At 42.6% G+C, this 27,794-nt stretch overlaps 1 protein-coding gene across 2 annotated transcripts in view; it reads right to left on the bottom strand.

Moving 5' to 3' along the window:
• The window catches only part of LOC121544927 (zinc finger protein DPF3-like), a 42,199-nt gene extending 15,979 nt beyond the window's left edge, over positions 1-26,220 (bottom strand). For both annotated transcript variants that reach the window (XR_005996167.2, XM_041855181.2), the window contains exons 1-4: positions 26,146-26,220; positions 4,221-4,381; positions 3,782-3,889; positions 1,346-1,470 (exon numbers count right to left, since the gene is read on the bottom strand). Coding sequence is in view for 1 of the 2 variants with exons in the window: in XM_041855181.2 (XP_041711115.1) it covers positions 1,346-1,470; positions 3,782-3,889; positions 4,221-4,381; positions 26,146-26,177 (426 nt within the window). In the remaining variant the exon portion in view is untranslated. The remainder of the gene's footprint in view (positions 1-1,345; positions 1,471-3,781; positions 3,890-4,220; positions 4,382-26,145) is intronic.
• Positions 26,221-27,794: the final 1,574 nt, after the last annotated feature.

Genomic DNA, 27,794 nt, shown 5'->3' with positions numbered 1-27,794 from the left:
CACCTACATGACCACTGAGAAGCTGGTGGAGGTGAAGGTGAGAGCTGCCTCCGAGACAGAAGCCCTCCTGGTAGGGAACACAGCCGTGGGAGACTTCTCTTTTGAAGAGGACCAGAGTGAGAGAGAAAGAAGCTGCCACTGCTCCACAATCAGCAAAGAAGTCCAAGAAGAGCCTTGGGAGCTTCTTTAAGAAAACCAGTAGTGCACCTGCTTTAAGAACCCAGAGACAGGTCACCGAGCAAGAGCTGGACCGCTACACTCTGATGATGGCAGCAGACAGTGGGGCTGATCCTTTGGAGTGGTGGCGAGTTCACGCATCCAACTTCCCACAATTGAGTTGTCTGACAAAGAAATACTTATGCATCCCTGCCACAAGTTCGCCCTCTGAGAGAGCATTTAGCACTGGGGGCAATGTGGTCACATGCCACAGGGCAACTTTGAAGCCAGAAACTGTCAATAGGCTGGTGTTCCTGGCACGGAACTTGTGAAGAGGGAGGCAGTAATAATAATAATAATAATAATAATAATAATAAGCCATTTAGCAGACGCTTTTATCCAAAGCGACTTACAGTCACGTGCGCATACATTTTTACGTATGGGTGGTCCCGGGGATCGAACCCACTACCCTGGCGTTACAAGCGCCATGCTCTACCAATTGAGCTACAGAGGACCACAGGCAGTGAATTGTTACATGCTGAACTGAGAAACATACAGACTGTCTGGTTAATGCTTGAAGTTAATTTGAAAAGGTTTACAACTTGAATTCATAATGACCGGTGTTATGCTGAAAAAAGACTGCACTTCTTATATTTGGCAGGAAAAAGTTTACATCCTGAGTACTTCAAATATTTTTTTATAAAATTTTACTGCATATTTATTTAACTCATATACCTTTGTTTATGTTTCATGTTTGCACAGGTTTACCACAGAAGTAAAACAAATAATTTAAAAAATGTGCAATGCCCCCTTTCTGTTTCTATAAGGTTAAAATCAATATTTAGTAATTTATTAACTTTGCTTAATTTTTTTTTTTACAGTATATCGTGATATTATATCATTATCGTCCGGACAGTGGAAAATATCTTGATATGAATTTTTGTTAATAACGCCCACCCCTAGTGCATACGTAGTTGGTTTTATTCAAACACATAGGGTGTGTCTGTCTACATATAGAAAAATAAGTTTCAAACATTTCGATCAATCGATTGGTTGAAAGAACAGGATGACTCTTGGCCTACAAATATTTTTTTGTTTGTCGGGGACAGTCCTAGCTCTTATACACTGTTCCAGGGAGTTCTGTTATTATGCTCAGAAGCCATTGGGTTAAAACTTCATTAGGACCCACCTGGATCTCTAGGAGGCTCTCCTCGTCCTTTGAGTTGTTCCTCTGGTCTAAGCCCTCCCCTCTGAGAAGAGCCTCCAGCGTGGTGCCCTGTGTGGGAATCACATCCTTGCCTGTGAGTCCTCCATCTGGATAAAAAGGAATAATCACACAAGTAAATCAAACAAACCCGGGAGCCGCCCGTCACATCAATCAAAGTAGACATTGTATAGCAGTAACTCTAAAGACACTGACAGGCAGCACCGCATTTAGTCAGTCTTTCCCGGGAACATACAAATGGCTTGCTTTTTGAAAGCATCACTATAATACACCAAATCCCTTCATTAGGGAGGTGAGATAGTTTATGTTTCTATTCAGCAGATGAAAGATAGCTTAATCCAATGTAATGCCGTGTTACAAAGCTAGGCTAATGTGGGCTTGCTATTTAGAGCATGCTAACAGGGACGACCTGCCATTTTTTTTTTTACACTCAATAATGCTAATGCAAAGTTGTAACTAAACAAACTGTCCATAAATGTAGGTACATTTGTGATTTGGGTGAACTGTCCCTTTAATGTAAATGTTCCATAGGATTCTCTTCTTGTATTGTGATAGAGGTCAAAACAGAGTGTGGATGAGATAAAAGACTAACATTGGCTGGTAGTCAGTCTAGCCTGGACATCATAGACTTTTTCTTCACTGAAAGGTATTTCATTCAGCAGTAGCCTCATGATGTTAAGAAAGAGGACAGACTTCAAAGCCTCAACTTAAGCTTTTTATCATACCTTCACAGACACTCATCTCACCAAGTGAAATCACCTCCCTCCCTGAGCTGAATGCTAACATGCAGCTGTTGATGAGTGGTGAGGATCTAAGTAGGTAGAGGTGGAGATAGAAGAGGGGGAGGCAGGGGTATGCACTAACTACCATATGCTAGCAACTCTGAGGGCTCATACACTCCGAAGCCCCTCACCATTGTGTCTGCACACGTTGACTTTCAACTCTCAGCGACTAGACAGCCTCTCCCCCCTGGGAGCTGCAGGCTAAAAATAGAGCAGGCAGCCTGCAGCAGGGAGCTGATTCTGCATGCAGCCTAAGTATCCCTCTATCACCGCCAGTCAGACAGCCAGCAGCACTAACGCCGGCTGGCTGCAGCGCTAGCTACCACTGCCCAGCTACAGGAGAAGGCCCTCTCCCAGTGGAGAGTCTGGAGACACCAGGCAGAGCCAGGTAGTGCTCCACTACTGGGCACAGATCACATTTACTGGTATGTTACACAGTGTTACTGTTAGAGCAGGGTGTCTTAGTGACAGGTAGAGAAGAGCAGAGTGAGGCTCAGTGAAAACATTACAATAGGAAGTGTGAGTGAAACAAAGGCTGGGTTTCATTCTCGCTCTTTTGCGCTCTCCCTCGTTCTACATATTCATAACATATTCACTCTTCCAACAAGTCCCTTACAAATAACTTGGAAGCCAGTTTGATCAAAACCATGAGAAAGGGAAAGGGGATACCTAGTCAGTTGCACAACTGAATGCATTCAACCTAAATGTGTCTTCCGCATTTAACCCAACCCCTCTCAATCAGAAGAACAATACAAACCTGAGTATTATTATTAATCTCAACAGGATTATGGTAGCTATTTCAAAATTATTTTTGAGAACCATGTTTCTGGGAAACAGCAAAAGGGAACTGAACCATCAGTTATGAAAAGTTATTATTAGGAATTTAAGAAAAGCCCATTATTTAGGCTAGTGTTACATCCCTGGAGGCCATAGCCCCAGAACTGACCAGTTACTTAAGCTCTGGTGAGCTGACCAGGTAAGAAACCCAGCCAACATAGCAGTGAGAGAGTGAGGAGCGCTCGGGAGCGAAAATAGCTGAGGGGGGTGAGATAGTGTAGGGCGGAGTGACTTAATGTGTGGGAGTGTAGGAATGAACAGGTAAAAAAATGTATGCACTAACTGTAAGTCGCTCTGGATAAGAGCGTCTGCTAAATGACTAAAATGTAAAAATAAATAGACGTGGGTGATAGAGTGAGCAATTTGGTGAGAAAATGCTCAGGAACTTATCTGAGGAGCAGCGACAAACTCTATTTTTCATAACATTTATTTAATGCAGTCTGTTGTGATTCCGGTCCTTCTCCTCCCAGCTGAGAAGGCAAAAATTTGATTACATGTTCTAGTTCTCACAAAACAAGTTTACTGGCTCACTGAACTGAGCACTTTTCATTTGATAAAAAGTGACTAGCAGGCTGTTTGCTTTCCACACTGAAATGGAATGATGTGCTTTCAGTTAGATGATTCCAGATCATAAATAATAACAAGATAATAGAATGGGAGATGAATGCACTGGACTGACTGGTGATGAGACACAGCAGAGAGATGCAGGAGTTTTGTGTGTGTGTGTGTGTGTGTGTGTGTGTGTGTGTGTGTGTGTGTGTGGGGGGGGGGGTTCTATTACCTAGCTGGAGGCCACAGAGGCGCAACGGAGGGTCCATGGAGGTGTGCAGCCGCCTCTTCTTCCTCCAGCAGCGGGCGGGGTATGTGTACATCTGACCTGCAGCCACCCCTATAAACAGAGAGACAGGAACTGAAGAATACACCTCACAGGTCTCACTGCCCCCCCACCCCACACCCAGCCTGATACATAATGTGTTGCTTATCGACCCTAAATGAGTTAACTCAATATCCTTACACAGTTGTATATATATATATATGAAGGGTTCTCGTTGGAGGCAACATGAACACTATTGGATATCATTATACGGACATGTTTGTAGCTGTAGTGGCCAGAGGGACATATTTAGACACAGATGACACTACCCAGTAAACCTCAACAACTGAATGATAGTTTTAGTAAACCACAGAGCCAGCCATCATGCTTCTCTATCTCTACCCACCAGGGCTGCGGTGGTGGCGCTCCATCCAGATGTAGCAGTTGTTCTGTGCCACGCCAGTCTGGGAGTCCAAGAAGGGCAGGCGCACACTGCGCTCAGCACATAGGCGGGCATTGTAGCTGCGGCACTGCTCAATGGCATCCTTGTAGAACTTATCACCCAACCTGCAGCAGGGAGACCATTCAGACCGGTCAACACCACGTGGTTGGCACTGACAGGCATTTGGTTATATGGCTGGTAAAGATACTGAAATAGGCCCAATCGCCAGAGAAAAAAAGAAGAAGAAAAAAAAAATATGTATACAAAGTAAAATGGCAGTACCACACGTCAATCCTCTGTAACACCATTGTAAGTGTGTGTGCATATTCTTACAAGGTTTATAAAAAAAAATATATATATATATATATATATTAAGACACATTTTTTCCTCTTCTCTGCTCATGACTGCATGTGCTGCCATAGATTCTATTTCTATGTTCTGCTGCTGCACCTTTGTGTGCTCGTTTGCTGCAACATCTTGCTTGTTTCAGCAAGGAGCAACAAAGTTTACAGACGATTACACACTCATTTTCAGCCAGGTACTTTTCCCACTTAAAAAAACTAGGCTACTTTTCAATTCGCTAGTCAGAAAAAAGTCTGCCGAGCCCTCTCCTGCTAGAATGAACAATATGCATATTCTAGAGCTCTATTGATAGGACAACCAACTGTCAGTCACAAAGTGAGCAATGACAGGGAAACGCTGCTGGTCTGACAGTCTGCGGTCTGTCCCGCCTCTCGGTATCTGGGTGTATGTTGTGTGCAGTCCCAAAAAACATATACGGAGGGAGAGAGCATGAATTTGCACGTCCCATAATGTAGTAATGATGAGTCGAAATCCATTCATTTATTTTATTTTGCGTGCAGGGTCCGACATTAATGATGGCCCGTGGCACTTGGCCAGTATAAACATGTGTTGGGCCAGTGTTCAGTCACTGGTTCGAAAGGGCCAGCAACATTTTAGCACATTGCTGCATTCCAGTTCAACATTTACCTGCTCTGTCGCAGTCAACCATTGAAGACTGTATGCGAAATTGTCATGCTATTTGTATATGAGCAATATGATTAGCCATTCATTCAAGCACCACCACGCTCTCGAGTCACAACTTTGAGCGGTACATGCCGTCACACAGCACACGCGAGCTGTCCAGAGCAAAAATAAGTGCCCATCAATCTACTCGCTGAGCGTACTGATTTTAGGCAAAGTGATTTTAAAAAGTAAACCTTCAATATAGTAGGGCTGTTCCCGACTAAAATAAAGTCTTGGTCGACCGAGAGTCGTCAATAGATTGGTCGACATTTTTAAACATGTATTTTTCCACACACACACACACACACACACACACACACACACACACAATATAATATATACATATATTATATACACACATATAAATATATAACATAACACACAATATACACACACACATATATATATATATATATATATATATATACAGTGGGGAGAACAAGTATTTGATACACTGCCGATTTTGTAGGTTTTCCTACTTACAAAGCATGTAGAGGTCTGTAATTTTTATCATAGGTACACTTTAACTGTGAGAGACGGAATCTAGAAAATCCAGAAAATCACATTGTATGATTTTTAAGTAATTAATTTGCATTTTATTGCATGACATAAGTATTTGATCACCTACCAACCAGTAAGAATTCCGGCTCTCACCGACCTGTTAGTTTTTCTTTAAGAAGCCCTACTGTTCTCCACTCATTACCTGTATTAACTGCACCTGTTTGAACTCGTTACCTGTATAAAAGACACCTGTCCACACACTCAATCAAACAGACTCCAACCTCTCCACAATGGCCAAGACCAGAGAGCTGTGTAAGGACATCAGGGATAAAATTGTAGACCTGCACAAGGCTGGGATGGGCTACAGGACAATAGGCAAGCAGCTTGGTGAGAAGGCAACAACTGTTGGCGCAATTATTAGAAAATGGAAGAAGTTCAAGATGACGGTCAATCACCCTCGGTCTGGGGCTCCATGCAAGATCTCACCTCGTGGGGCATCAATGATCATGAGGAAGGGGAGGGATCAGCCCAGAACTACACGGCAGGACCTGGTCAATGACCTGAAGAGAGCTGGGACCACAGTCTCAAAGAAAACCATTAGTAACACACTACGCCATCATGGATTAAAATCCTGCAGCGCACACAAGGTCCCCCTGCTCAAGCCAGCGCATTTCCAGGCCCATCTGAAGTTTGCCAATGACCATCTGGATTATCCAGAGGAGGAATGGGAGAAGGTCATGTGGTCTGATGAGACAAAAATAGAGCTTTTTGGTCTGAACTCCACTCGCTGTGTTTGGAGGAAGAAGAAGGATGAGTACAACCCCAAGAACACCATCCCAACCATGAAGCATGGAGGTGAAAACATCATTCTTTGGGGATGCTTTTCTGCAAAGGGGACAGGACGACTGCACCGTATTGAGGGGAGGATGGATGGGGCCATGTATCGCGAGATCTTGGCCAACATCCTCCTTCCCTCAGTAAAAGCATTGAAGATGGGTCGTGGCTGGGTCTTCCAGCATGACAACGACCCGAAACACACAGCCAGGGCAACTAAGGAGTGGCTCCGTAAGAAGCATCTCAAGGTCCTGGAGTGGCCTAGCCAGTCTCCAGACCTGAACCCAATAGAAAATCTTTGGAGGGAACTGAAAGTCCGTATTGCCCAGCGACAGCCCCGAAACCTGAAGGATCTGGAGAAGGTCTGTATGGAGGAGTGGGCCAAAATCCCTGCTGCAGTGTGTGCAAACCTGGTCAAGACCTACAGGAAACGTATGATCTCTGTAATTGCAAACAAAGGTTTCTGTACCAAATATTAAGTTCTGCGTTTCTGATGTATCAAATACTTATGTCATGCAATAAAATGCAAATTAATTACTTAAAAATCATACAATGTGATTTTCTGGATTTTCTAGATTCCGTCTCTCACGGTTGAAGTGTACCTATGATAAAAATTACAGACCTCTACATGCTTTGTAAGTAGGAAAACCTGCTAAATCGGCAGTGTATCAAATACTTGGTTCTCCCCACTGTATATATACACACACACAGACACACAGTTGAAGTTGGAAGTTTACATACACCTTAGCCAAATACAATTAAACTCAGTTTTCACAATTCCTGACATTTAATCCTAGTAAAAATTCCCTGTTTTAGGTCAGTTAGGATCACCACTTTATTTTAAGAATGTGAAACGTCAGAACAATAGTAGAGAGAATTATTCATTTCAGCTTTTATTTCTTTCATCACATCCCCAGTGGGTCAGAAGTTTACATGCACTCAATTAGTATTTGGTAGCATTGCCTTTAAATTGTTTAACTTGGGTCAAACGTTTCGTGTAGCCTTCCACAAGCTTCCCACAATAAGTTGGGTGAATTTTGGCCCATTCCTCCTGACAGAGCTGGTGTAACTGAGTCAGTTTTGTAGGCCTCCTTGCTAGCACACGCTTTTTCAGTTCTGCCCACACATTTTCTATAGGATTGAGGTCAGGGCTTTGTGATGGCCACTCCAATACCTTGATTTGTTGTCCTTAAGCCATTTTGCCACAACTTTGGAAGTACGCTTGGGGTCATTGTCCATTTGGAAGACCCATTTGCGACAAAGCTTTAACTTCCTGACTGATGTCTTGAGATGTTGCTTTAATATATCCACAATTTTCCTTCCTCATGATGCCATCTATTTTGTGAAGTGCACCAGTCCCTCCTGCAGCAAAGCACCCCCACAGCATGATGCTGCCACCCCCGTGCTTTACGGTTGGGATGGTGTTCTTCGGCTTGCAAGCGTTCCCCTTTTTCCTTCAAACATAACGATGGTCATTATGGCCAAACAGTTCTATTTTTGGTTCATCAGACCAGAGGACATTTCTCCAAAAAGTACTATCTTTGTCCCCATGTGCAGTTGCAAACCGTAGTCTGTCTTTTTTATGGCGGTTTTGGAGCAGTGGCTTCTTCCTTGCTGAGCTGCCTTTTAGGTTATGTCGATATAGGACTCGTTTTACTGTGGCTATAGATACTTCTGGATATCAGGACAGCGATTACTCACCTCGTATTGGACGAAGATTTTTTCTTCAACGAGGCGGCCGCGAAGGATATCCTACAGACACCCGACAAGGCCCAAATCCCCGTCATTCGCATGAGGAAGAGACGGAGATATCATGGACGTAGGTCGGTGTCTTGTAAGGATCCGACGGCGAGCGAGTAAACTGCCGCTCCCATCAATCCTATTAGCCAATCTTCAATCATTGGAGAACAAATTGGATGACTTAAGATTACGGTTATCCTACCAACGGGACTTTAAAAACTGTAATATCTAGTGTTTCACCGAGTCGTGGCTGAACGACGACATGGACAACATACAGCTAGCGGGCTATACGCTACATCGGCAGGATAGAACGGCTGACTCCGGTAAGACAAGGGGTGGCGGTCTGTGTATATTTGTAAACAACAGCTGGTGCACAAAATCAAATACTAAGGAAGTCTCTAGGTTTTGCTCGCCTGAGGTAGAGTATCTTATGATAAGCTGTAGACCACACTATTTACCAAGAGAGTTTTCATCTATATTTTTCATAGCTGTCTATTTACCACCACAAACCAATGCTGGCATTAAGATTGCACTGAATGAGCTGTATAAGGCCATAAATCAACAGGAAAACGCTCATCCAGATGCAGCGCTCCTAGTGGCCGGGGACTTTAATGCAGGGAAACTTAAATCCGTTCTACCTCATTTCTACCAGCATGTTAAATGTGCAACCAGAGGAAAAAAAACTCTAGACCACCTTTACTCCACACACAGAGACACATACAAAGCTCTCCCTCGCCCTCCATTTGGCAAATCTGACCATAACTCTATCCTCCTGATTCCTGCTTATAAGCAAAAACTAAAGCAGGAAGCACCAGTGACTCGGTTAATAAAAAAGTGGTCAGATGACACAGATGCTACGCTACAGGACTGTTTTGCTAGCACAGACTGGAACATGTTCTGGGATTCTTCAGATAGCATTGAGGAGTACACCACATCAGTCACTGGCTTCATCAATAAGTGCATTGATGATGTCGTCCCCACAGTGACCGTACGTACATATCCCAACCAGAAGCCATGGATTACAGGAAACATCCGCACTGAGCTAAAGGGTAGAGCTGCCGCTTTCAAGGAGCGGGACTCTAACCCGGACGCGTATAAGAATTCCCGCTATGCCCTCCGACGAACCATCAAACAGGCAAAGAGTCAATACAGGACTAAGATTGAATCGTACTACACTGGCTCTGACGCTCGTCGGATGTGGCAGGGCTTGAAAACTATTACAGACTACAAAGGGAAGCACAGTCGCGAGCTGCCCAGTGACACAAGACTTCCAGACGAGCTAAACCACTTCTATGCTCGCTTCGAGGCAAGCAACACTGAAGCATGCATGAGAGCACCAGCTGTTCCGGATGACTATGTGATCACGCTCTCCGTAGCCGATGTGAGTAAGACTTTTAACCAGGTCAACATTCACAAGGCCACAGGGCCAGACGGATTACCAGGACGTGTACTCCGAGCATGTGCTGACCAACTGGCTAATCAAATGGTTACCCTGACTATTTGCATTGTCCCCCCCCCCCCCCCCCTCTTTTACGCTGCTGCTACTCTCTGTTATTATCTATGCAGTCACTTTAACTCTATGTACATATTACCTCAATTACCTCGACTAACCTGTGCCCCCGCACATTGACTCTGCACCGGTACCCCCCTGTATATATAGCCTCCCTACTGTTATTTTATTTTACTTCTGCTCTTTTTTTCTCAACACTTTTTTAGTTGTTGTTTTATTTTTACTTTTTTGTTAAAAATAAATGCACTGTTGGTTAAGGGCTGTAATGTAAGCATTTCACTGTAATGTCTGCACCTGTTGTATTCGGCGCATGTGGCCAATAAAATTTGATTTGATTTGATTAAAATGTTTTGTGAGAAAACCATCAGTAGAGTTGAAAATGCGATGGAAACCCATTTAAGTTGTATTTTTATTCGGTACATGGGAATATAACTGCAAAAGGTATTTTTAAGTGCACTACGTCATCAACCACAGCCTTTTATCTACAACTAGTCAATTTGAAGGAAACACTTCTGGTGGGAAAATGCGCAGATTTTAGAATATTCGCATGAAAATCTGTTGCCAATTGGATGGAAACCTAGTCTACAGTAAAAGTGTGGGAAAAAATGGATTAGTGCTATTTCCTTATAGTTGCTTGTCGAAAATACAAATCAGAATGTAACAGAGGCCACCAAAATTGGGGGAGCCTGGCTGGCTACTTTTTCTATTTGGCTGGCTACTCCATGTGCTTGTGGAAAACACTGGTAAACATTACAGGGTTGGTATCGGTTACATTCTAGAAGCATATTTCCACCTCTTCACCCTCTCTCCTGATCTGTCTGCATACAATCAGGGATGGAGGATTAAGTGCTGTCCCCTAGCAACCAGCAGAAATGCAAATGATGATTACAGTCGACCTTTAATCATGTTAATCACCAGGGTCAATCAAAGAATCAAACAAACACTATTCTCAGGATCTTTACTCATTGATTGGAGTGGCTCTACCATGGACAAACTATGTGACTAAGCTGAATATTGTTGTCCGTGTGATGCTTATATTGCTCTTTGCAGAGAGCGACGTGACTTTCATATAGCCTAGCCTATCGTCATGACCTTTGGGCTGCTGGGACGGTCACATGACATTCTACACAGTAGTGAGCATTGGTTTCTATTTAGGGCGTTGAATCAATGAAGGGGATGATTGGGTTAGGCTAGGGCATCACAATATGAATGTGTTCAAAGAGTCATGACTAACGTATACAGATTTACAGACAGTACTAATATTCTCTCAATGACGCTGTAGTTTGTGAAGGTTTTTTCAATGCCAGTGATAGTTTGGCAGCCACTTAGGGTATCAATGTTAATATTAGCTGTGAAAGGAGGAGATTTCACATTCAAACCTTCAGTCCCTGTCACATATGGTAATTATCCTGCTTAATTAATCGAAGCAGAGCCTCTAGCACACAGATTTAATTATATCAAATGAGGATGAATGCTGAATCTAAGACAAAAGACAGCAACATATGCCTCTGTAAAGTTCTACCTAGCTGGGCCTGCCACTGGCAGACAGCTTCTTGAACATGGCAACAACACATATAGCTGTAATGAATTTTCACCACATGTTCTCAATTACAATACACACAGGCAGCCATTTTGAAAAGACAAACACTTAATGAGGCGCTGTAGTCGCAGCTCTCCCAGTCTCGATCAGAGAAGAGAGGCATGCTTAGGCCGAGCAAAAAAGCCAAAATCTGCCTTCTCTCTCTTTCCTCCTTGTCCTACGACCCTATCCTCTCTTTCTCCCTAATTCCCTGATTAGACAGCTTCCAGCAGATAAACAGACATGCTTGGAATGTTGTCCCTCACAAAGAGGAAGGCTCTGCAGTGCGAGAAAGCCACAGTGTTTGAGGATTCTGGGAAAGAGGCTGCGTGTGTAGTTGTGAAGAGTAAACAGTCCCAGGTACACAAGGCAAGGAGAGCGCATGAGAGAGTGAGAGATCTCGGGAGAGAATGAAGCCTAGAGACCGAGGTTAAAGACTAGCCTAACCATCAGTTAGGATGGCATCTTGGCAAAATCATCTTGTTATAAACTAACAAAGTCAGTGAGCAGTGGATAATTATGCCAATGTTATTCTAGGCCTTGTGGAAATGTCAGAGCAGTGAGCTTACATGTGCATTCAAAGGTTATAAAACTGGCCTCAATCAAATGTTATTTGTCACATGCTTCGTAAACAACAGGTGTAGACTAACAGTGAAACGCTTACTTAGGGGCCCAACCAAATAATGCAGAGAAAGAAAATAGAGAAATAATAGAAAAGTAATATTACGTAATAATAATAAAAGTTATAATAAATACACAACGAGTAACGATAACTTGGCTATATACACAGGGTACCAGTACCGAGTAGTGCTGTCACAACACCAGAATTTTGACTTCGATACTGATACCAGGTTTAGTATCACGATTCTTGATAACATCGATACCAAAACTATACCACTGCAAAAAAAGAAGGCTTAGAATGGCACTTGATCCAGACAGATAAACTCAGCTACTGCTCTGTTCAATTGTTGGGCATCTTTTGAGTTCAATATCATCACATTTGAAATGTTATGTATGCATTAATGAATAAATTATACAAATCATACAATCAATTTGACTTTGTTTTTACCAATCTAACGATATAACATGCTGGTAATCATTTATTTGAATGGTAAATCTCTATTGATAAACTGGGTAAATCAAGATGTAGCCTAGGCCAATGCATGCATAGATTTATTGAGCTTGTTTTGGCTGATTTCATGGGGATACAGATGACAAACAATCTAGTTCCCTTCCATTTGGGACTTATTTTATTGTACTGATCAACAACATTTGCATAGAAGTATCTTATTTGTGACTTGTTTCAGGAAACTAGGCGTATGTCGCACGTCACTACTTCACAGGAGGCATTTAAAAGTGTTTATTTTATTTTATCATCATGTGTTTTTTGGCAGAAATGCCTTCTGGAACATGTGAACTTTCATGTGCCTTAATAACAAACTTCTATGCCATCTGTAAATACCAATACAATTGTTAAAATTAGCCAAGGAAAAAGACAGGAACCTTCCCACTAGCCATGACTGGCTGAGATAATGAATGGGCTGGACATGCCGAGAGATTAGTTCGGATTGGCCTGCCATGTAGCACCTTCTGCTAATAACATGAGCTGTTCGGTATGTGTAGATAATCCTTTCTACTGTAGCTTTTTTTTAAGATATCATGGAGAACTGCAAAAGTGTTTATCCGGATTACATCTTCAAACTAAAGGCAACAATGGCATCCGTGACAGAGAAAGACCTGATGATTCTTATGCCATTGCACACGGTCAGTGTGAACTAGAGTGACTTGACACAACAGGCCAAGCAAGCTGTACAAACAAAACGGAAACAACACAGGACGTCTTATTTAATGAAAGGGGTTGCAGTCTGTCAAGAAGAGTTCATCCATGTATATAGGTAAGAGTATAGCTACATTTTCAGATATTATACGTTTCTAATTTTGTCAGAAAGCTATGACAATCGGTTTGTATTTGCTAGTACTCTATGGATTGGGATGATGGTTCATTGTTTAGCTAGCTAGTTACATGTCTAAACAAAAGACTCCAAGTTAAAACGTACTGTTAGCTAGCTAGCTAATGTTAGCTGGCTGGCTTACTAGCTAATGTTACCTGTATGATCTGTGTAGCAATATTATTCGTATCTCAGAAATTCATTTGCATTGCTAGTTATAGCCTAATGTTAGCTAGCTATTGAACCTAGTTGGGTAGCGTTAGCTAGCTATGACAATCGGTTTGTATTGCTACTCTATGGGTTGGGATTATGGTTCATTGTTTAGCTAGCTAGCTACATGTCTAAACAAAAGACTCCACTTCGCCAGATGATTACATGACCCATAAAAGTTAGCCAGGTGTGTCTGGCGTTGATTACGGCCATCTATTGTATAATAGTGCTAAAATAATTGTATCTGGAATTTGTCTTTCAGCATCAGTAGAACACGCCTGACTCTCCTCCACCAGGCATACAAGTAGAATGGTCTATTGCCTCCCATCAAAATGAGAGCCGGCCCAAGCAAGCACAGGTTACATCTGAAGCATGAGGACTTGCAATGAGTTGTGAACTTCATCAACAACTATGCAAAGGATAATGCAATAGTATTACCAGGACGCCACCCAGGGTACAAACACTTTGGTAGAAAGCTGCTGCCATCTCATGTGACAAAAGCAGCAGTGTAGCGTCTCTACAAGGAATCGATGACAACGCTTGCTATGTAAAGCATAAACAACACATATTTTGATGATTTCATTGACCTCTAACATGATTGCCGCAATTGTTATGACTCTCACATTATTTGTGTATTTTTCAGAGGTACGTGTAGTCAGGCTGTCTTCCTTCAGGAATCTGTGGAGAGATTGCTGGAGTGGTGAATGACAGCACTGTGACAGGGGTCAACATCCCACAGCTGGTTGGACTGGAGGATGGTATGGTGCTGGTGGAAAGCTATGGCTGGCAACAACACCTGACTCTGTACTTCAGGCCACTGCCACAGATCAAGCAGTACCAGCACTTCAGGTGAATATCATTTTCATTACATTGTAGGAGGTTATTCTTATTATCTAAATTGGGAGGTCAATTGATGTTATGCAAGGTTGTAATGTCTTCTATCTTTTTGTCTATTTTCCTGTTTTACAGCTTCGATGCTCTGGAGCCTGGTGTTGTTGTCGACAAGGAGCGTTGGGACTCAGTCAGGACCAGGTTTCGGCTGCAGCACAACGCTGACGTCCTTCCTCCCATAGATGGTCTGCCTGTACAAGCACCACCTGGACTGGACACAACTAGACAAACATATATTTGAGAAGTTCAGGGAGTTTTTTGCGACGAAGAGGCCATGGACATCACATGCACTGCACCAAAGTCAAGGGCAGGACTGAAACAGGCTCTTAGATTCCCTTGTTCATGCGTGGTACGGATGGACCAGTTCATCACTGGGGGCGAGTTCCCAGTCATCAGGACTATCTGCAGTACCTCTATGCACATTCACATGACTCTCTCCTAACACACACACACACACACGTCATACATTGCTTCTACCATTTATTTTTGCAAGGTTTTTTAATCCTGCTGTTCAGCCACTTTACCCCTTATTGTATGCATATATCTACCTTGTTTATCACCAGTATCACTGATATTGTTCTTGTACACATGTGAATCCTAATAGAGATGGGTGGGGCTAAGGCTTAAGAGGGTGTGAACGATGCTGAGTGGGTGTAGTCAAAGAAGAGCTCTCCAGTAGGTGTACGAAAACATTCAAGGGCCATTTTCTCAAAAGTGGGGGTTACAGGTTTATCAACTTTCAAAGCAGAATTACTTTCCCATTGTTCCTCAACTGTAGTTTATGATATACTATTTTGTAGCTCTGAGTCTCTACTTTTATCTAATGTAAAAAACACAATTTCAAATGTTGCTACATAATTTCGAATCGAGGTGGTCAGTCACATTTAATAAAAGCGTGCGCTGTCTCTTTCGTCATTCACGAGGCAAGAGGGGGACAGCCAGGAGTCAGTTTGCTGAGGCAATAGATCATCTTTGGAAGAGTCATGATAGACCAATCAAGGGAATGAATAAAGTTTGTGGCAATCAGCTTTGAAATCAGCATATTTTGATGATATCTTCAGCTGTAAGCTAACAAGAAAAGTTAGCCTACAAAGCTGGGAGCTACCTGTATCTTCTTGCATTGTAATGTGTTCTAACCTGTATGGACATTGTTTTGCGAACAGTATAATTAATTTTTTATATTAAAAAACATACAATCCACCTGCAGTGAAGCCGCTCCAGAGCAACCCACAGGAGCAACCAGGGTCAAGCGCCCTGCCCAAGGGACACATCGACAGATCTCCCACAAAGTCAAAATGGGGACCCGAACCAGTGACTCATCGGCCACCGGCCCAAGCTCCCAACCGCCAGGTCACCAACCATGCAAGATCCCCCCAGAGTTCCCCGAGAGCTGCCCCTCAACCACCCGAGCCCCCCCCCAAAAAAAATCAAGCAAGGCCAACTGTATACGTTTCAGTGCATGTCTGGCACTAATTACATGTGTGTACATGTCCGTGTGTGCATTTGAATGAGAGTGTGTGTATATGCATGTGTACACGCGTACAAGCACCTGCGTGGCATCAGCCTCAGGCAAACAGGCATTGGACGTAACAGCGTTGCCCCTCAGTGTCATTCAAACATACTTTATTTTTGGTATTATTATTTTTTATTTTATCTTTGACCATCATTCTATCCCCCGCCCAGCAACTCCACTCCCACTTGTCTCCAGTTCCACATCCAAACACTCAGTTTCCCTCAGCCTATCCCACCTATCTCTGCTGGCCACCCTCTTCGGACTTCTATGCGCCATATACAGTGCATTCGGAAAGTATTCAGACCCTTTAAATTTTTCGACATTGTTACGTTACAGCCTTATCCTAAAATGATTAAATTATTTTTCCCCCTCAATCTACACGCAATACCCAATAATGACAAAGAGAAAACAGGTTTAGAAATTGGCATATTTATTAAAAATAAAAACCGAAATACCTTATTTACATAAGTATTCAGACCCTTTGCTATGAGACTTGAAATTGAGCTCAGTTGCATCCTGTTTCTATTGCTCATGTTTCTACAACTTCATTGGAGTCCACCTGTGGTAAATTCAATTGATTGGACATGATATGGAAAGGCACACACCTGTCTATATAAGGTCCCACAGTTGACAGTGCATGTCAGAGCAAAAACCAAGCCATGAGGATGAAGGAATTGTCCGTAGAGCTCCGAGACAGGATTGTGTTGAGGCACAGATCTGGGGAAGGGTACCAAAACATTTCTGCAGCATTGAAGGTCCCCAAGAACACATTGGCCTCCATCATTCTTAAATGGAAGAAGTTTGGAACCACCAAGACTCTTCCTAGAGCTGGCCGCCCAGCCAAACTGAGCAATCAGGGGAATACGGCCTTGGTCAGGGAGGTGACCAAAAACCTGATGGTCACTCTGACAGAGCTCCAGAGTTCCTCTGTGGAGATGGGAGAACCTTCCAGAAGGACAACCATCTCTGCAGCACTCCACCAATCAGGCCTTTATCGTAGAGTGGACAGATGGAAGCCACTCATCAGTAAAAGGCACATGACAGCCCGCTAGCTAGCCAGCTAACTAGCGATTAGCATTAGCGGCTAACAACATTTAGGCCCAACTTGCTAAGAACAGACAAACTAGCTGTTTGCAGATGTAAGAAACACAAACTAATAGTGTAATTATAGAACGCTAGTGGATTTATATTAAGAAGCATAGTGAACACAGTATGGTCATCATCAACATTATTCCATGTGCTGCATTGACCATGCAGACTGAAAGCAAGTGTCTTGTGGTCGAGGAAAACCAAATGCGCTCCTTGAGTGACAGGGGGCGGGGCTAGGTTTGTGTGGAAAGCGGCATGGAGAGAGTGAGAGAGAACGGAGAGATGACTCAGGTAGCGAAGTATACTATAAAAATTAACGTTACACATGCCGTATCACATTTAACAAACCAAACATTAAAATACCATTATAGAAGGTAAAGCAAAAACCCAAACCGGTCCGTGCATCAATACCGGTATACCGTAAAATACGGTATACCGCCCAGCCCTATATCTACGTATGGTCATTGTGGGAATGACATCGTCGATTCACTTATTAATGAAACCGGTGACTGATGTGGTAAACTCCTCAATGCCATCGGATGAATCCAGTAACATATTCCAGTTTGTGTAGCTTAGAATCCGCTTCAAGTATTTGACCCCCTCTCAATCAGAAAGATTTCTGGCTCCCAGGTGTCTTTTATACAGGTAACGAGCTGAGATTAGGAGCACACTCTTAAAGGGAGTGCTCCTAATCTCAGCTTGTTACCTGTATAAAAAGACACCTGTCCACAGAAGCAATCAATCAATCAGATTCCAAACTCTCCACCATGGCCAAGACCAAAGAGCTCTCCAAGGATGTCAGGGACAAGATTGTAGACCTACACGAGGCTGGAATGGGCAACAAGACCATCACCAAGCAGCTTGGTGAGAAGGTGACAACAGTTTGCGATTATTCGCAAATGGAAGAAACACAAAATAACTGTCAATCTCCCTCGGCCTGTGGCTCCATGCAAGATCTCACCTCGTGGAGTTGCAATAATCATGAGAACGGTGAGGAATCAGCCCAGAACTACACGGGAGGATCTTGTCAATGATCTCAAGGAAGCTGGGACCATAGTCACTAAGAAAACAATTGGTAACACACTACGCCGTGAAGGACTGAAATCATGCAGCGCCCGCAAGGTCCCCCTGTTCAAGAAAGCACATACAGTGGGGAGAACAAGTATTTGATACACTGCCGATTTTGCAGGTTTTCCTACTTACAAAGCATGTAGAGGTCTGTAATTTTTATCATAGGTACACTTCAACTGTGAGAGACGGAATCTAAAACAAAAATCTAGAAAATCACATTGTATGATTTTTAAGTAATTAATTTGCATTTTATTGCATGACATAAGTATTTGATCACCTACCAACCAGTAAGAATTCCGGCTCTCACAGACCTGTTAATTTTTCTTTAAGAAGCCCTCCTGTTCTCCACTCATTACCTGTATTAACTGCACCTGTTTGAACTCATTACCTGTATAAAAAGACACCTTTCCACACACTCAATCAGACTCCAACCTCTCCACAATGGCCAAGACCAGAGAGCTGTGTAAGGACATCAGGGATAAAATTGTAGACCTGCACAAGGCTGGGATGGGCTACAGGACAATAGGCAAGCAGCTTGGTGAGAAGGCAACAACTGTTGGCGCAATTATTAGAAAATGGAAGAAGTTCAAGATGACGGTCAATCACCCTCGGTCTGGGGCTCCATGCAAGATCTCACCTCGTGGGGCATCAATGATCATGAGGAAGGTGAGGGATCAGCCCAGAACTACACGGCAGGACCTGGTCAATGACCTGAAGAGAGCTGGGACCACAGTCTCAAAGAAAACCATTAGTAACACACTACGCCGTCATGGATTAAAATCCTGCAGCGCACGCAAGGTCCCCCTGCTCAAGCCAGCGCATGTCCAGGCCCGTCTGAAGTTTGCCAATGATCATCTGGATGATCCAGAGGAGGAATGGGAGAAGGTCATGTGGTCTGATGAGACAAAAATATAGCTTTTTGGTCTAAACTCCACTCGCCGTGTTTGGAGGAAGAAGAAGGATGAGTACAACCCCAAGAACACCATCCCAACCGTGAAGCATGGAGGTGGAAACATTCTTTGGGGATGCTTTTCTGCAAAGGGGACAGGACGACTGCACCGTATTGAGGGGATGATGGATGGGGCCATGTATCGCGAGATCTTGGCCAACAACCTCCTTCCCTCAGTAAGAGCATTGAAGATGGGTCGTGGCTGGGTCTTCCAGCATGACAACGACCCGAAACACACAGCCAGGGCAACTAAGGAGTGGCTCCGTAAGAAGCATCTCAAGGTCCTGGAGTGGCCTAGCCAGTCTCCAGACCTGAAACCAATAGAAAATCTTTGGAGGGAGCTGAAAGTCCGTATTGGCCAGCGACAGCACCGAAACCTGTAGGATCTGGAGAAGGTCTGTATGGAGGAGTGGGCCAAATCCCTGCTGCAGTGTGTGTAAACCTGGTTAAGACCTACAGGAAATGTATGATCTCTGTAATTGCAAACAAAGGTTTCTGTACCAAATATTAAGTTCTGCTTTTCTGATGTATCAAATACTTATGTCTTGCAATAAAATGCAAATTAATTACTTAAAAATCATACAATGTGATTTTCTGGATTTTTGTTTTAGATTCCGTCTCTCACAGTTTAAGTGTACCTATGATAAAAATTACAGACCTCTACATGCTTTGTAAGTAGGAAAACCTGCAAAATCGGCAGTGTATCAAATACTTGTTCTCCCCACTTTATATAGGGCCGTCTGAAGTTTGCCAATGAACATCTGAATGATTCAGAGGAGAACTGGGTGAAAGTGTTGTGATCAGATGAGACCAAAATCGAGCTCTTTGGCATCAACTCAACTCGCCGTGTTTGGAGGAGGAGGAATGCTGCCTATGACCCCAAGAACACCATCCCCACCGTCAAACATGGAAGTGGAAACATTATGCTTTGGGGGTGTTTTTCTGCTAAGGGGACAGGACAACTTCACCGCATCAAAGGGACGATGGATGGGGCCATGTACCGTCAAATCTTGGGTGAGAACCTCCTTCCCTCAGCCAGGGCATTGAAAATGGGTCGTGGATGGGTATTCCAGCATGACAATGACCCAAAACACACGGCCAAGGCAACAAAGGAGTGACTCAAGAAGAAGCACATTAAGGTCCTGGAGTGGCCTAGCCAGTCTCCAGACCTTAATCCCATAGAAAATCTGTGGAGGGAGCTGAAGGTTTGAGTTGCCAAATGTCAGCCTCGAAACCATAATGAGTGGAACAAAATCCCTCCTGAGATGTGTGCAAACCTGGTGGCCAACTACAAGAAACGTCTGACCTCTGATTGCCAACAAGGGTTTTGCCACCAAGTACTAAGTCATGTTTTGCAGAGGGGTCAAATACTTATTTCCCTCATTAAAATGCAAATCAATTTATAACATTTTTGACATGCATTTTTCTGGATTTTTTTGTTGTTACTACATTCACCAAAATACGAAGTATACAAGCAGTGGACACTATTTCAGTGCTTTTAGGGCCCATAATGCAATTCTTCAGAAAATGGCCGTGGCTTCATATCGTTTTCAGATTTGAAATAAATGGCGGAAAATATGTAGCCGAAGTCCAACGAGAGCGGATACAAATTCATTGCTTCAACTAATTATGACAAATGTTAAGAAAATGTTGAGCAATGTAATAAAGTTATGACTTTTCAAATAAGTTACCTTACACGTTATGTTGGCTGATAATTTGTTAGCTATGCTATCCTTATGAACCACATAGCATATCATTACAGCAGTATGTACCAGTATGTTAGCTTGCTACCTAACATTAGTTGGCTACTAATACATCAAACTTGCCAGTACATTAACTATATGCTATCTAACTAACTACCCAATGTTTATTGACTTGATTATTCCTGTCATTCTTAGCTAAATTGTATAGTCGTTGTGCGTTCTCAATGGACATTCGGGTGCCTTCGTAAATTCACTCTGTCTATCTAATCCGATTTCAGAGCACTCTCGTCTGAGTGTACCAGACTAGCGCAGAATAACTGATGAATTTACGAACGCTCAACACCCGTTGAATATGGCCGGTGTCAGTAAACGTCGGCAAAAAAGCGTAATTAAATAGTTGCCAGCAGCACAGTTACAGTCACCAATGCTCTGGATAACATGAAAACTACCTAACTAGCTCTGCCAGGGCGAGTAAAATGGTCAGAGTGAGGTGTTCTCTCATTTGTGTCTGGAAGTAGCTAGCCAGTCAGCTTGGGTGATTGACTGCTGTTGTAAGGTCAGAACGCTCTAATCAACCCTACTCCTCTGAACGCTCCCAGAGCGAAACACTCTGAATTTACAAACGGACTATCTGACAATGCTCTGAATTTACGAACGCCCAGTGCGCACTCCGAGCACACTCTGGCACTCCACATTGAATTTAAGAACACACCCGAAGTCGTAATATGTCTAGCTAGTAATTTGTTATGCTAACAAGCTAGCAAGAGGTTGCATAGCAACAGCATCAACTTCCGGCAGACAGGCGAAGCGCTAGTACGATCAACTGAAAGGATACATTTACATTTTACATTTTTAGTCATTTAGCAGACGCTCTTATCCAGAGCGACTTACAGTTAGTGAGTGCATACATTTTCATACTGAATTGTATATGAATTGTTACAATGTAGTTTAGATTTTCTTTGCATTGACACACACATTGGCATGCATCAACAAGGGTGTTAACATATACTATTCCACATAAACATCTAAATGTTTTTCTACAACAATATTAATAGTTAGCTATACCAGTGCAATGACCTATGGCACACTTTCACAACTCGTAGTGCTACATTCTCACTGCCAAGGACAGTATCAGCGACTAATATATTATTAGCAACACGGTTACACAGTATAACACTGTTTTATATATATTGCACACACTTCACCTGAGCTTTTAGTGCCTCTGCAATGAGCTGAGCCCCAGTCACATCTTGTTCGTTTACAGTATACTAAAATGAACTAATAGTATATAGTATGCAGTATATTAAGTATGTAGTATACCGTATGTTAGTATGGGTATTCGAACACAGCTCTAGAGTTTTGTCTCCTCTAACTTTGCAAAGGTGACATGCTGGTAGAAATTAGGTAAAATAGATTTTTGTTTCCTGCATTAAAATCACTGGCCACTACATTGGTCAAAGGCAAAATTATCCAAGATTAGACCAGAAATAGATCCCACTTGTGACCAATGTAAGCAGGCTCCTGCTACTTTACTGCCATGTTTTGGACATGCCAGAAATTGACCGATTTCTGGATATCAATTTGAGACATTTTCTAAGATACTGGGGAGACCTATAAAACCTTCTGCCTTCATATCATTATACGAGTGGCCCCACAGGAGGCCCCCTCTAAACAGTTATATGGGCAACATGCTGGCATTTACTACTCTTCTAGCTAGATGTCTTATACTATTTAAGTGAAAGGATTGGTTTCCTCTTACTTTTAGCCATTGGATAAAGGAAGGCATGCAATATCTCAAGCTAGAGAAAATGGGCTACTCCGTTAGGAGAACTGCAATTACATTTTATAATATCTGGCTCCCTTTCCTATACTTTGTAGAAGACATGGACCCAGTTAATTTCACAACTCCATAAACCAACCCCCCAAAAAATGTGTATCACTATTTTTACTCTTCTTTACTTTTTGTTTGATTACTTTTTTTATTTTTTTTGTTTGCTTATATTACTCAAATTCTATATCATGCCTGCTTTAAGTCTGGTTTTGGGGTGGGGCTCTGTTGGAGAATGGGGGGTTGGGGTGGTTTTGATCTGGTAGGGGATCCGTGTGTGTTTTTCCCTCTACCTGTTCTGTCTGTATTATCTGTATAATCATGAAAAATGCCACAAAAAAATACAAACTTTGAGAAAAATAAAAAAATATCACCAGCCACGAGGAGCTCCTCCTCTGGATGAGCATTTCCTTGTTTGCTTATGGCCCTATACAGCCCCTGAGCAGCAAGGACATTTTAACATGTCATGGCACCTCAACCATGTTTCAAGATTGTATGCCATACAGCAGTTACATGTGTTGTACCTGTTAACAATACAGTCATTAGGCTACTACTTAAAGAGCGCAGGCCCTAAATGGGCCTAAAACTACTCCACAAATTACAGTACCATTACCATGTCATGTGAATCTGAATGCTGTACCTAGATCACTTCCATCAAGCTTCAGTGGAGGGTAATGTGTCTGACAAAAAAAACAGCCAGGGGGATAGAAAAGCAAGCAGCGAAAGGAATGTTGAAAGCTCCCTCTGTCATGAGGTGTTAACTGTCTCAGACGTTGCTGCCCGTCTTTCATTTGAGTGCACTGCCCTCAGTGCCCTGAGCAGCAGGTGCAGCGGCCTAGGTGAGAGATCTCTCTAACACTCATAATGAGTGACGAGCCTCAGCGTCTGAGAGCACAGGAGGTGAGAGAGGCCGCGCTCACACTTACTCATGTCTTTGCTCTCTATGTTTTTTTTCCTCTTGCATACGTTATTTGTTCCACTGTTTGTTTTTTAGGGCCTTTGTGTGACATTGAAGTGGTTGGAAGGTTGTTCCAACGGTAAAAAGACATACCACAGCTAACCAGACACAGACACTGTGTGACTGAGCTACAGTAAGGATAGGCCTACCTCAAAGCACACATTATCTTACAGATGTGAGTGAGGGGGGAAACTAAAAGCAAATCTTGTGGATGCTGGGGCCTCCTCTATCAGTGTGCTCCTGTCAATGGTTTGGGGTGTCACATCTGTGCCCAGCCCTTAGTGGGAGCATTACATAACACACATTTTGCATAATAGAGAATGACATCTCAACTCCATGAGTCCCGGCAAGCCAAGTGATCTGCAGTAGCATTAATTCTATTGTCTTTTACACTACATTTGAGGAACCCCAAGAGTTTTAGCTTAGGGCCTATGAGGGCTAGAGTTACAGTTATAAGCAATGTTGTTGTCTATACCTTGATCCTCTACAGGCTGACAAAGGGCAATACACATTTTTCAGAACACCAATTTTCTCCAGATACTTCTGCCTTTTGTGATCTGTTCAGGCAAATGTCTTGGGTCTTTGCAGGTGCAGCTGAGCTTTACAGGAAGCCATAGCTGCAGCCCTGCAAGAGGGGAGGGTCTAGACTGGAGAGAGACTGTTTCCTATTGAACACATCGACTCTAGCTAAGATAGCCATTTCACTGAGTCATCTTGAGAAAGAATACCAATAACACACATGGCCTGTGCCCACACACAAGCTCAATATTTTTAGCTCCATTTTATCAGTAGCTTGTAGAGGCCCTTATCCCTCTCCCATGCATACAACACACACAGTGTGGGAGGAGCAACACTTTGGCTACACCCACAGCTGCCATAGCCTTCTCTATAACAAAGCCAACAAGACTCCCCAATTCATTTGCCTCATCTCAAAGGAGAATACTGGTCCACATGAGCAACATCCAATTAGTGTCAAGTGTGACTAATTATACAATTATAATCTGACAAACGTGTGAGATGAAGTCTGAAACCCGAAACAGTGGCTAATTATAGCAGATTGAAACACTTCATTAAGCACAGCTTATAGCAAGGAGACATTCCACATGTTAAAACCTCTAGGAGATGAAGAATCAGCCCATTCAGGCACAATAGTGTGAGTAGGTTGATCTTGTTGGATACAAGGGTAAAGTGGTTTAAAGGAAATGAGTCCCACAAAATGTATTTAAAAAATTGCACATTCTCAAACTAGGCTACTTTGTGCCAACTGGGAACCACACCAGCCATGAAATAATGAAACAAGACCATCCTTTATGATTGTCAGTGGTAGAGCTCTTCACTCTCGTTTATGCAGTTGTGAACGTAAAATAACGATGGCATCCATACGTAAATGGTGGGCGAGGAGCACGTTTCCCTGATCCTGTAGGGCCCATGGGGGTGCCAGGGTACCTCTACAGAGGAGCAGACGGGTCTCCTGCCTGACTGCCTGTGCCCAACACTTCCTCCTGGTCGGAGCATCTCCTGACAGATGGGCCCAGGATCATGGACCAGGCTAATCTGCACCACTCCTCCACTTAAAGGCACAGTCAAGTTATATCCCTCGTTCTTCACCTCCAGACAGTCTCACCATCTCTAATGCACAGTCCAAAAGGTCTGGTTATACCTTAACTTTCCTACAAATAGTCTGTCAATGCTCAAACATGGAAAGAAATGGCCTACCAGTAGGCTTTGTCTATGTCTTTCTCTGAGAAAATGTACATGAAGAGGTGGTAATACCACTCAATACAAACTTGCCTAAAAACTCAACTTCTATGGCTAATAGATATTATCTGACAATAGAAGCTCTAATTTAAAAAAAATGGAGTCACGGACAAAACAGGATAAATACTGTAGACTCATTAGAGAACACAGAGAGGCCAAACTTAAATAATTACACAGGCGCTTTACAAAATGCATAGGGCTATCTACTGTCACTTCGCTTTCAGACGGAAAAGCATGCAAATGTAAAATGCCTCCTGCATTGCTCTTCCTACCCGGTCCTGACCACGTCTGCGCTCAGAGCCAAAGTTGACATCTCGACAATTCACACCAACTATAAAAGACTCTCGGAATGTCAATGTTATTCCGAAAATATGGAAAATTAATGCAATCGTCTTTCACTCGTCCTCGTAATAGCGCAGTGCATGTTGAAACACTTTTGTGCTTAATTTTGAAGTAAGATTAAATTCTAGTGTCGGTTCAAAGCGTCTATGGGATGGGAGTCAATATATTATCATGTTTAGGTTATAGGCCTAAAACGCAATTAGTATAACACATAGGATAAACCGCATATCACACGTAGAAGATTCAAGATTGTAAGTCATAATAAGCAGAAATGTCTAATAAACTAAGCAGGCTACTTCGGTGAAAGCACTGACACGTTCATTCGGCTATGCAAGTAGAAATACACACATTTCTACGCCAGCATTATTCCCTCATTTGCACGCGTATTGGTAACAAAGTAACACAATATAATTTAATCAATTTGTTAAATTACTTACGCTTTTAGTGGGTTCTGACTGACAGCCGCCATTTTGCTACACCGTAATGCAATATCAGCGTCTTGCAGTTCTGAGGGAAACCTACGAAAAAGCAACCAATCAGGACTCGGGCTGGGTCCGTGTACGTTTTGTGACTTTGATTTCCGAGTCAAACTGGAGAATGGAAAAACGGAAAAAGGTGTGTTTTTCGTTTCTGAATTAGAAAAACGAACATCGGAAATCGACTTGTTTTGTCATTTATTGTGTCAAAATTAGACATGGAATAATGGAAAACAAATAACAAGAACATTTATTCCATTTTTTATTTTCGTTTTTCGTTTTGGTCATACCCGGAAGTACACACCCCTTCATAGAATATTCATGTGCTTAAGGGGTGTGTTTACAGCCTAGGTTGTCAGCACAAAGGAAATATTAGACTGTGTGAGTGTGACAGGAAGATAAAAATACTAATGTTAGCTAAGATGGATAACTTATTATGAAGTTAGCATGCCAATATAACAAACTCAACAACAATTGAACAAAGGTTGCTTGCATTAGCTGGCTAGCTAGCACTAGCTGGCCACTGGCTAGCTAGCACTAGCTGGCCACTGGCTAGCTAGCACTAGCTGGCCACTGGCTAGCTAGCACTAGCTGGCCACTGGCTAGCTAGCTAGCAGGCTGGCTAGCTAGCTAGCCCTACCTGGTTACTGGCTATAATCAAGCTAGCTAGTAGTGGCTAGTGGAAGTAAGTTAGTCCCTCAACCTGCTACAAGATGAAGCTGCCTGACCAGAGCTACCCACTGCAGAAAAGTCAGATTTCTCCATTAGTTTTGTAGCTAACTTGACAATAACATTTATTCAATTTTTATTTTTGTTTTCTTCATACCCGGAAGTATACACCCCTTCATAGAATATTCATGGTGCTTAAGGGGTGTGTTTACAGCCTAGGTTGTCAGCACAAAGGAAATATTAGACTGTGTGAGTGTGACAGGAAGATAAAAATACTAATGTTAGCTAAGATGGATAACTTATTATGAAGTTAGCATGCCAATATATCAAACTCAACAACAATTGAACAAAGTTGGCTTGCATTAGCTGGCTAGCTAGCACTAGCTGGCCATTGACAGAGTAATAATGAACAGCAGTTACTGTAAATGGTTACCTATCTGGCACTTTGCATAGCTAACTTAGCTACAGATGTGGGATCTTAATTTGAGCCAGTTTGCTACAGCAGAAAAAGAATCCTGCAGCAACAGGAAATGTAGATTATTATTGGGATTATAATTAATGAAAACATTTTGATACATTTTTCATTAGGAAAAATCACTTCTGACATTTTAAAGTGGAAATTACAAACTTTAGAAGCCATTTGAAACCTTGAATACACTACAAGTTTGCATTTCCTGCTGTGCAGAAAAACTCTCAGCAACAAAAGAGTGATCAAATTAAGATCCTACATCTGTATTGCTTACACAAACAACAACATCCAATTAAGCTATAGTCAGTACTGATGTGTGTGTGTGTGTGTGTGTGTGTGTGTGTGTGTGAAATCTGACTGTTCCCGCAGGAGAAAAGCACAGTATGGCATCTTAGCTGATCACCATTAACTTCTTGTAGTTACATCAGCCAATACAGTAAGCCAATAAGTTAAAATAAGCCTTTTTATTGGT

This window comes from Coregonus clupeaformis, chromosome 29 (assembly GCF_020615455.1).
Source record: "Coregonus clupeaformis isolate EN_2021a chromosome 29, ASM2061545v1, whole genome shotgun sequence".
Lineage (NCBI taxonomy): Eukaryota > Metazoa > Chordata > Actinopteri > Salmoniformes > Salmonidae > Coregonus > Coregonus clupeaformis.
Note: the sequence above shows the minus strand (reverse complement) of the source record. Positions and strands in the feature narration are given on the sequence as shown.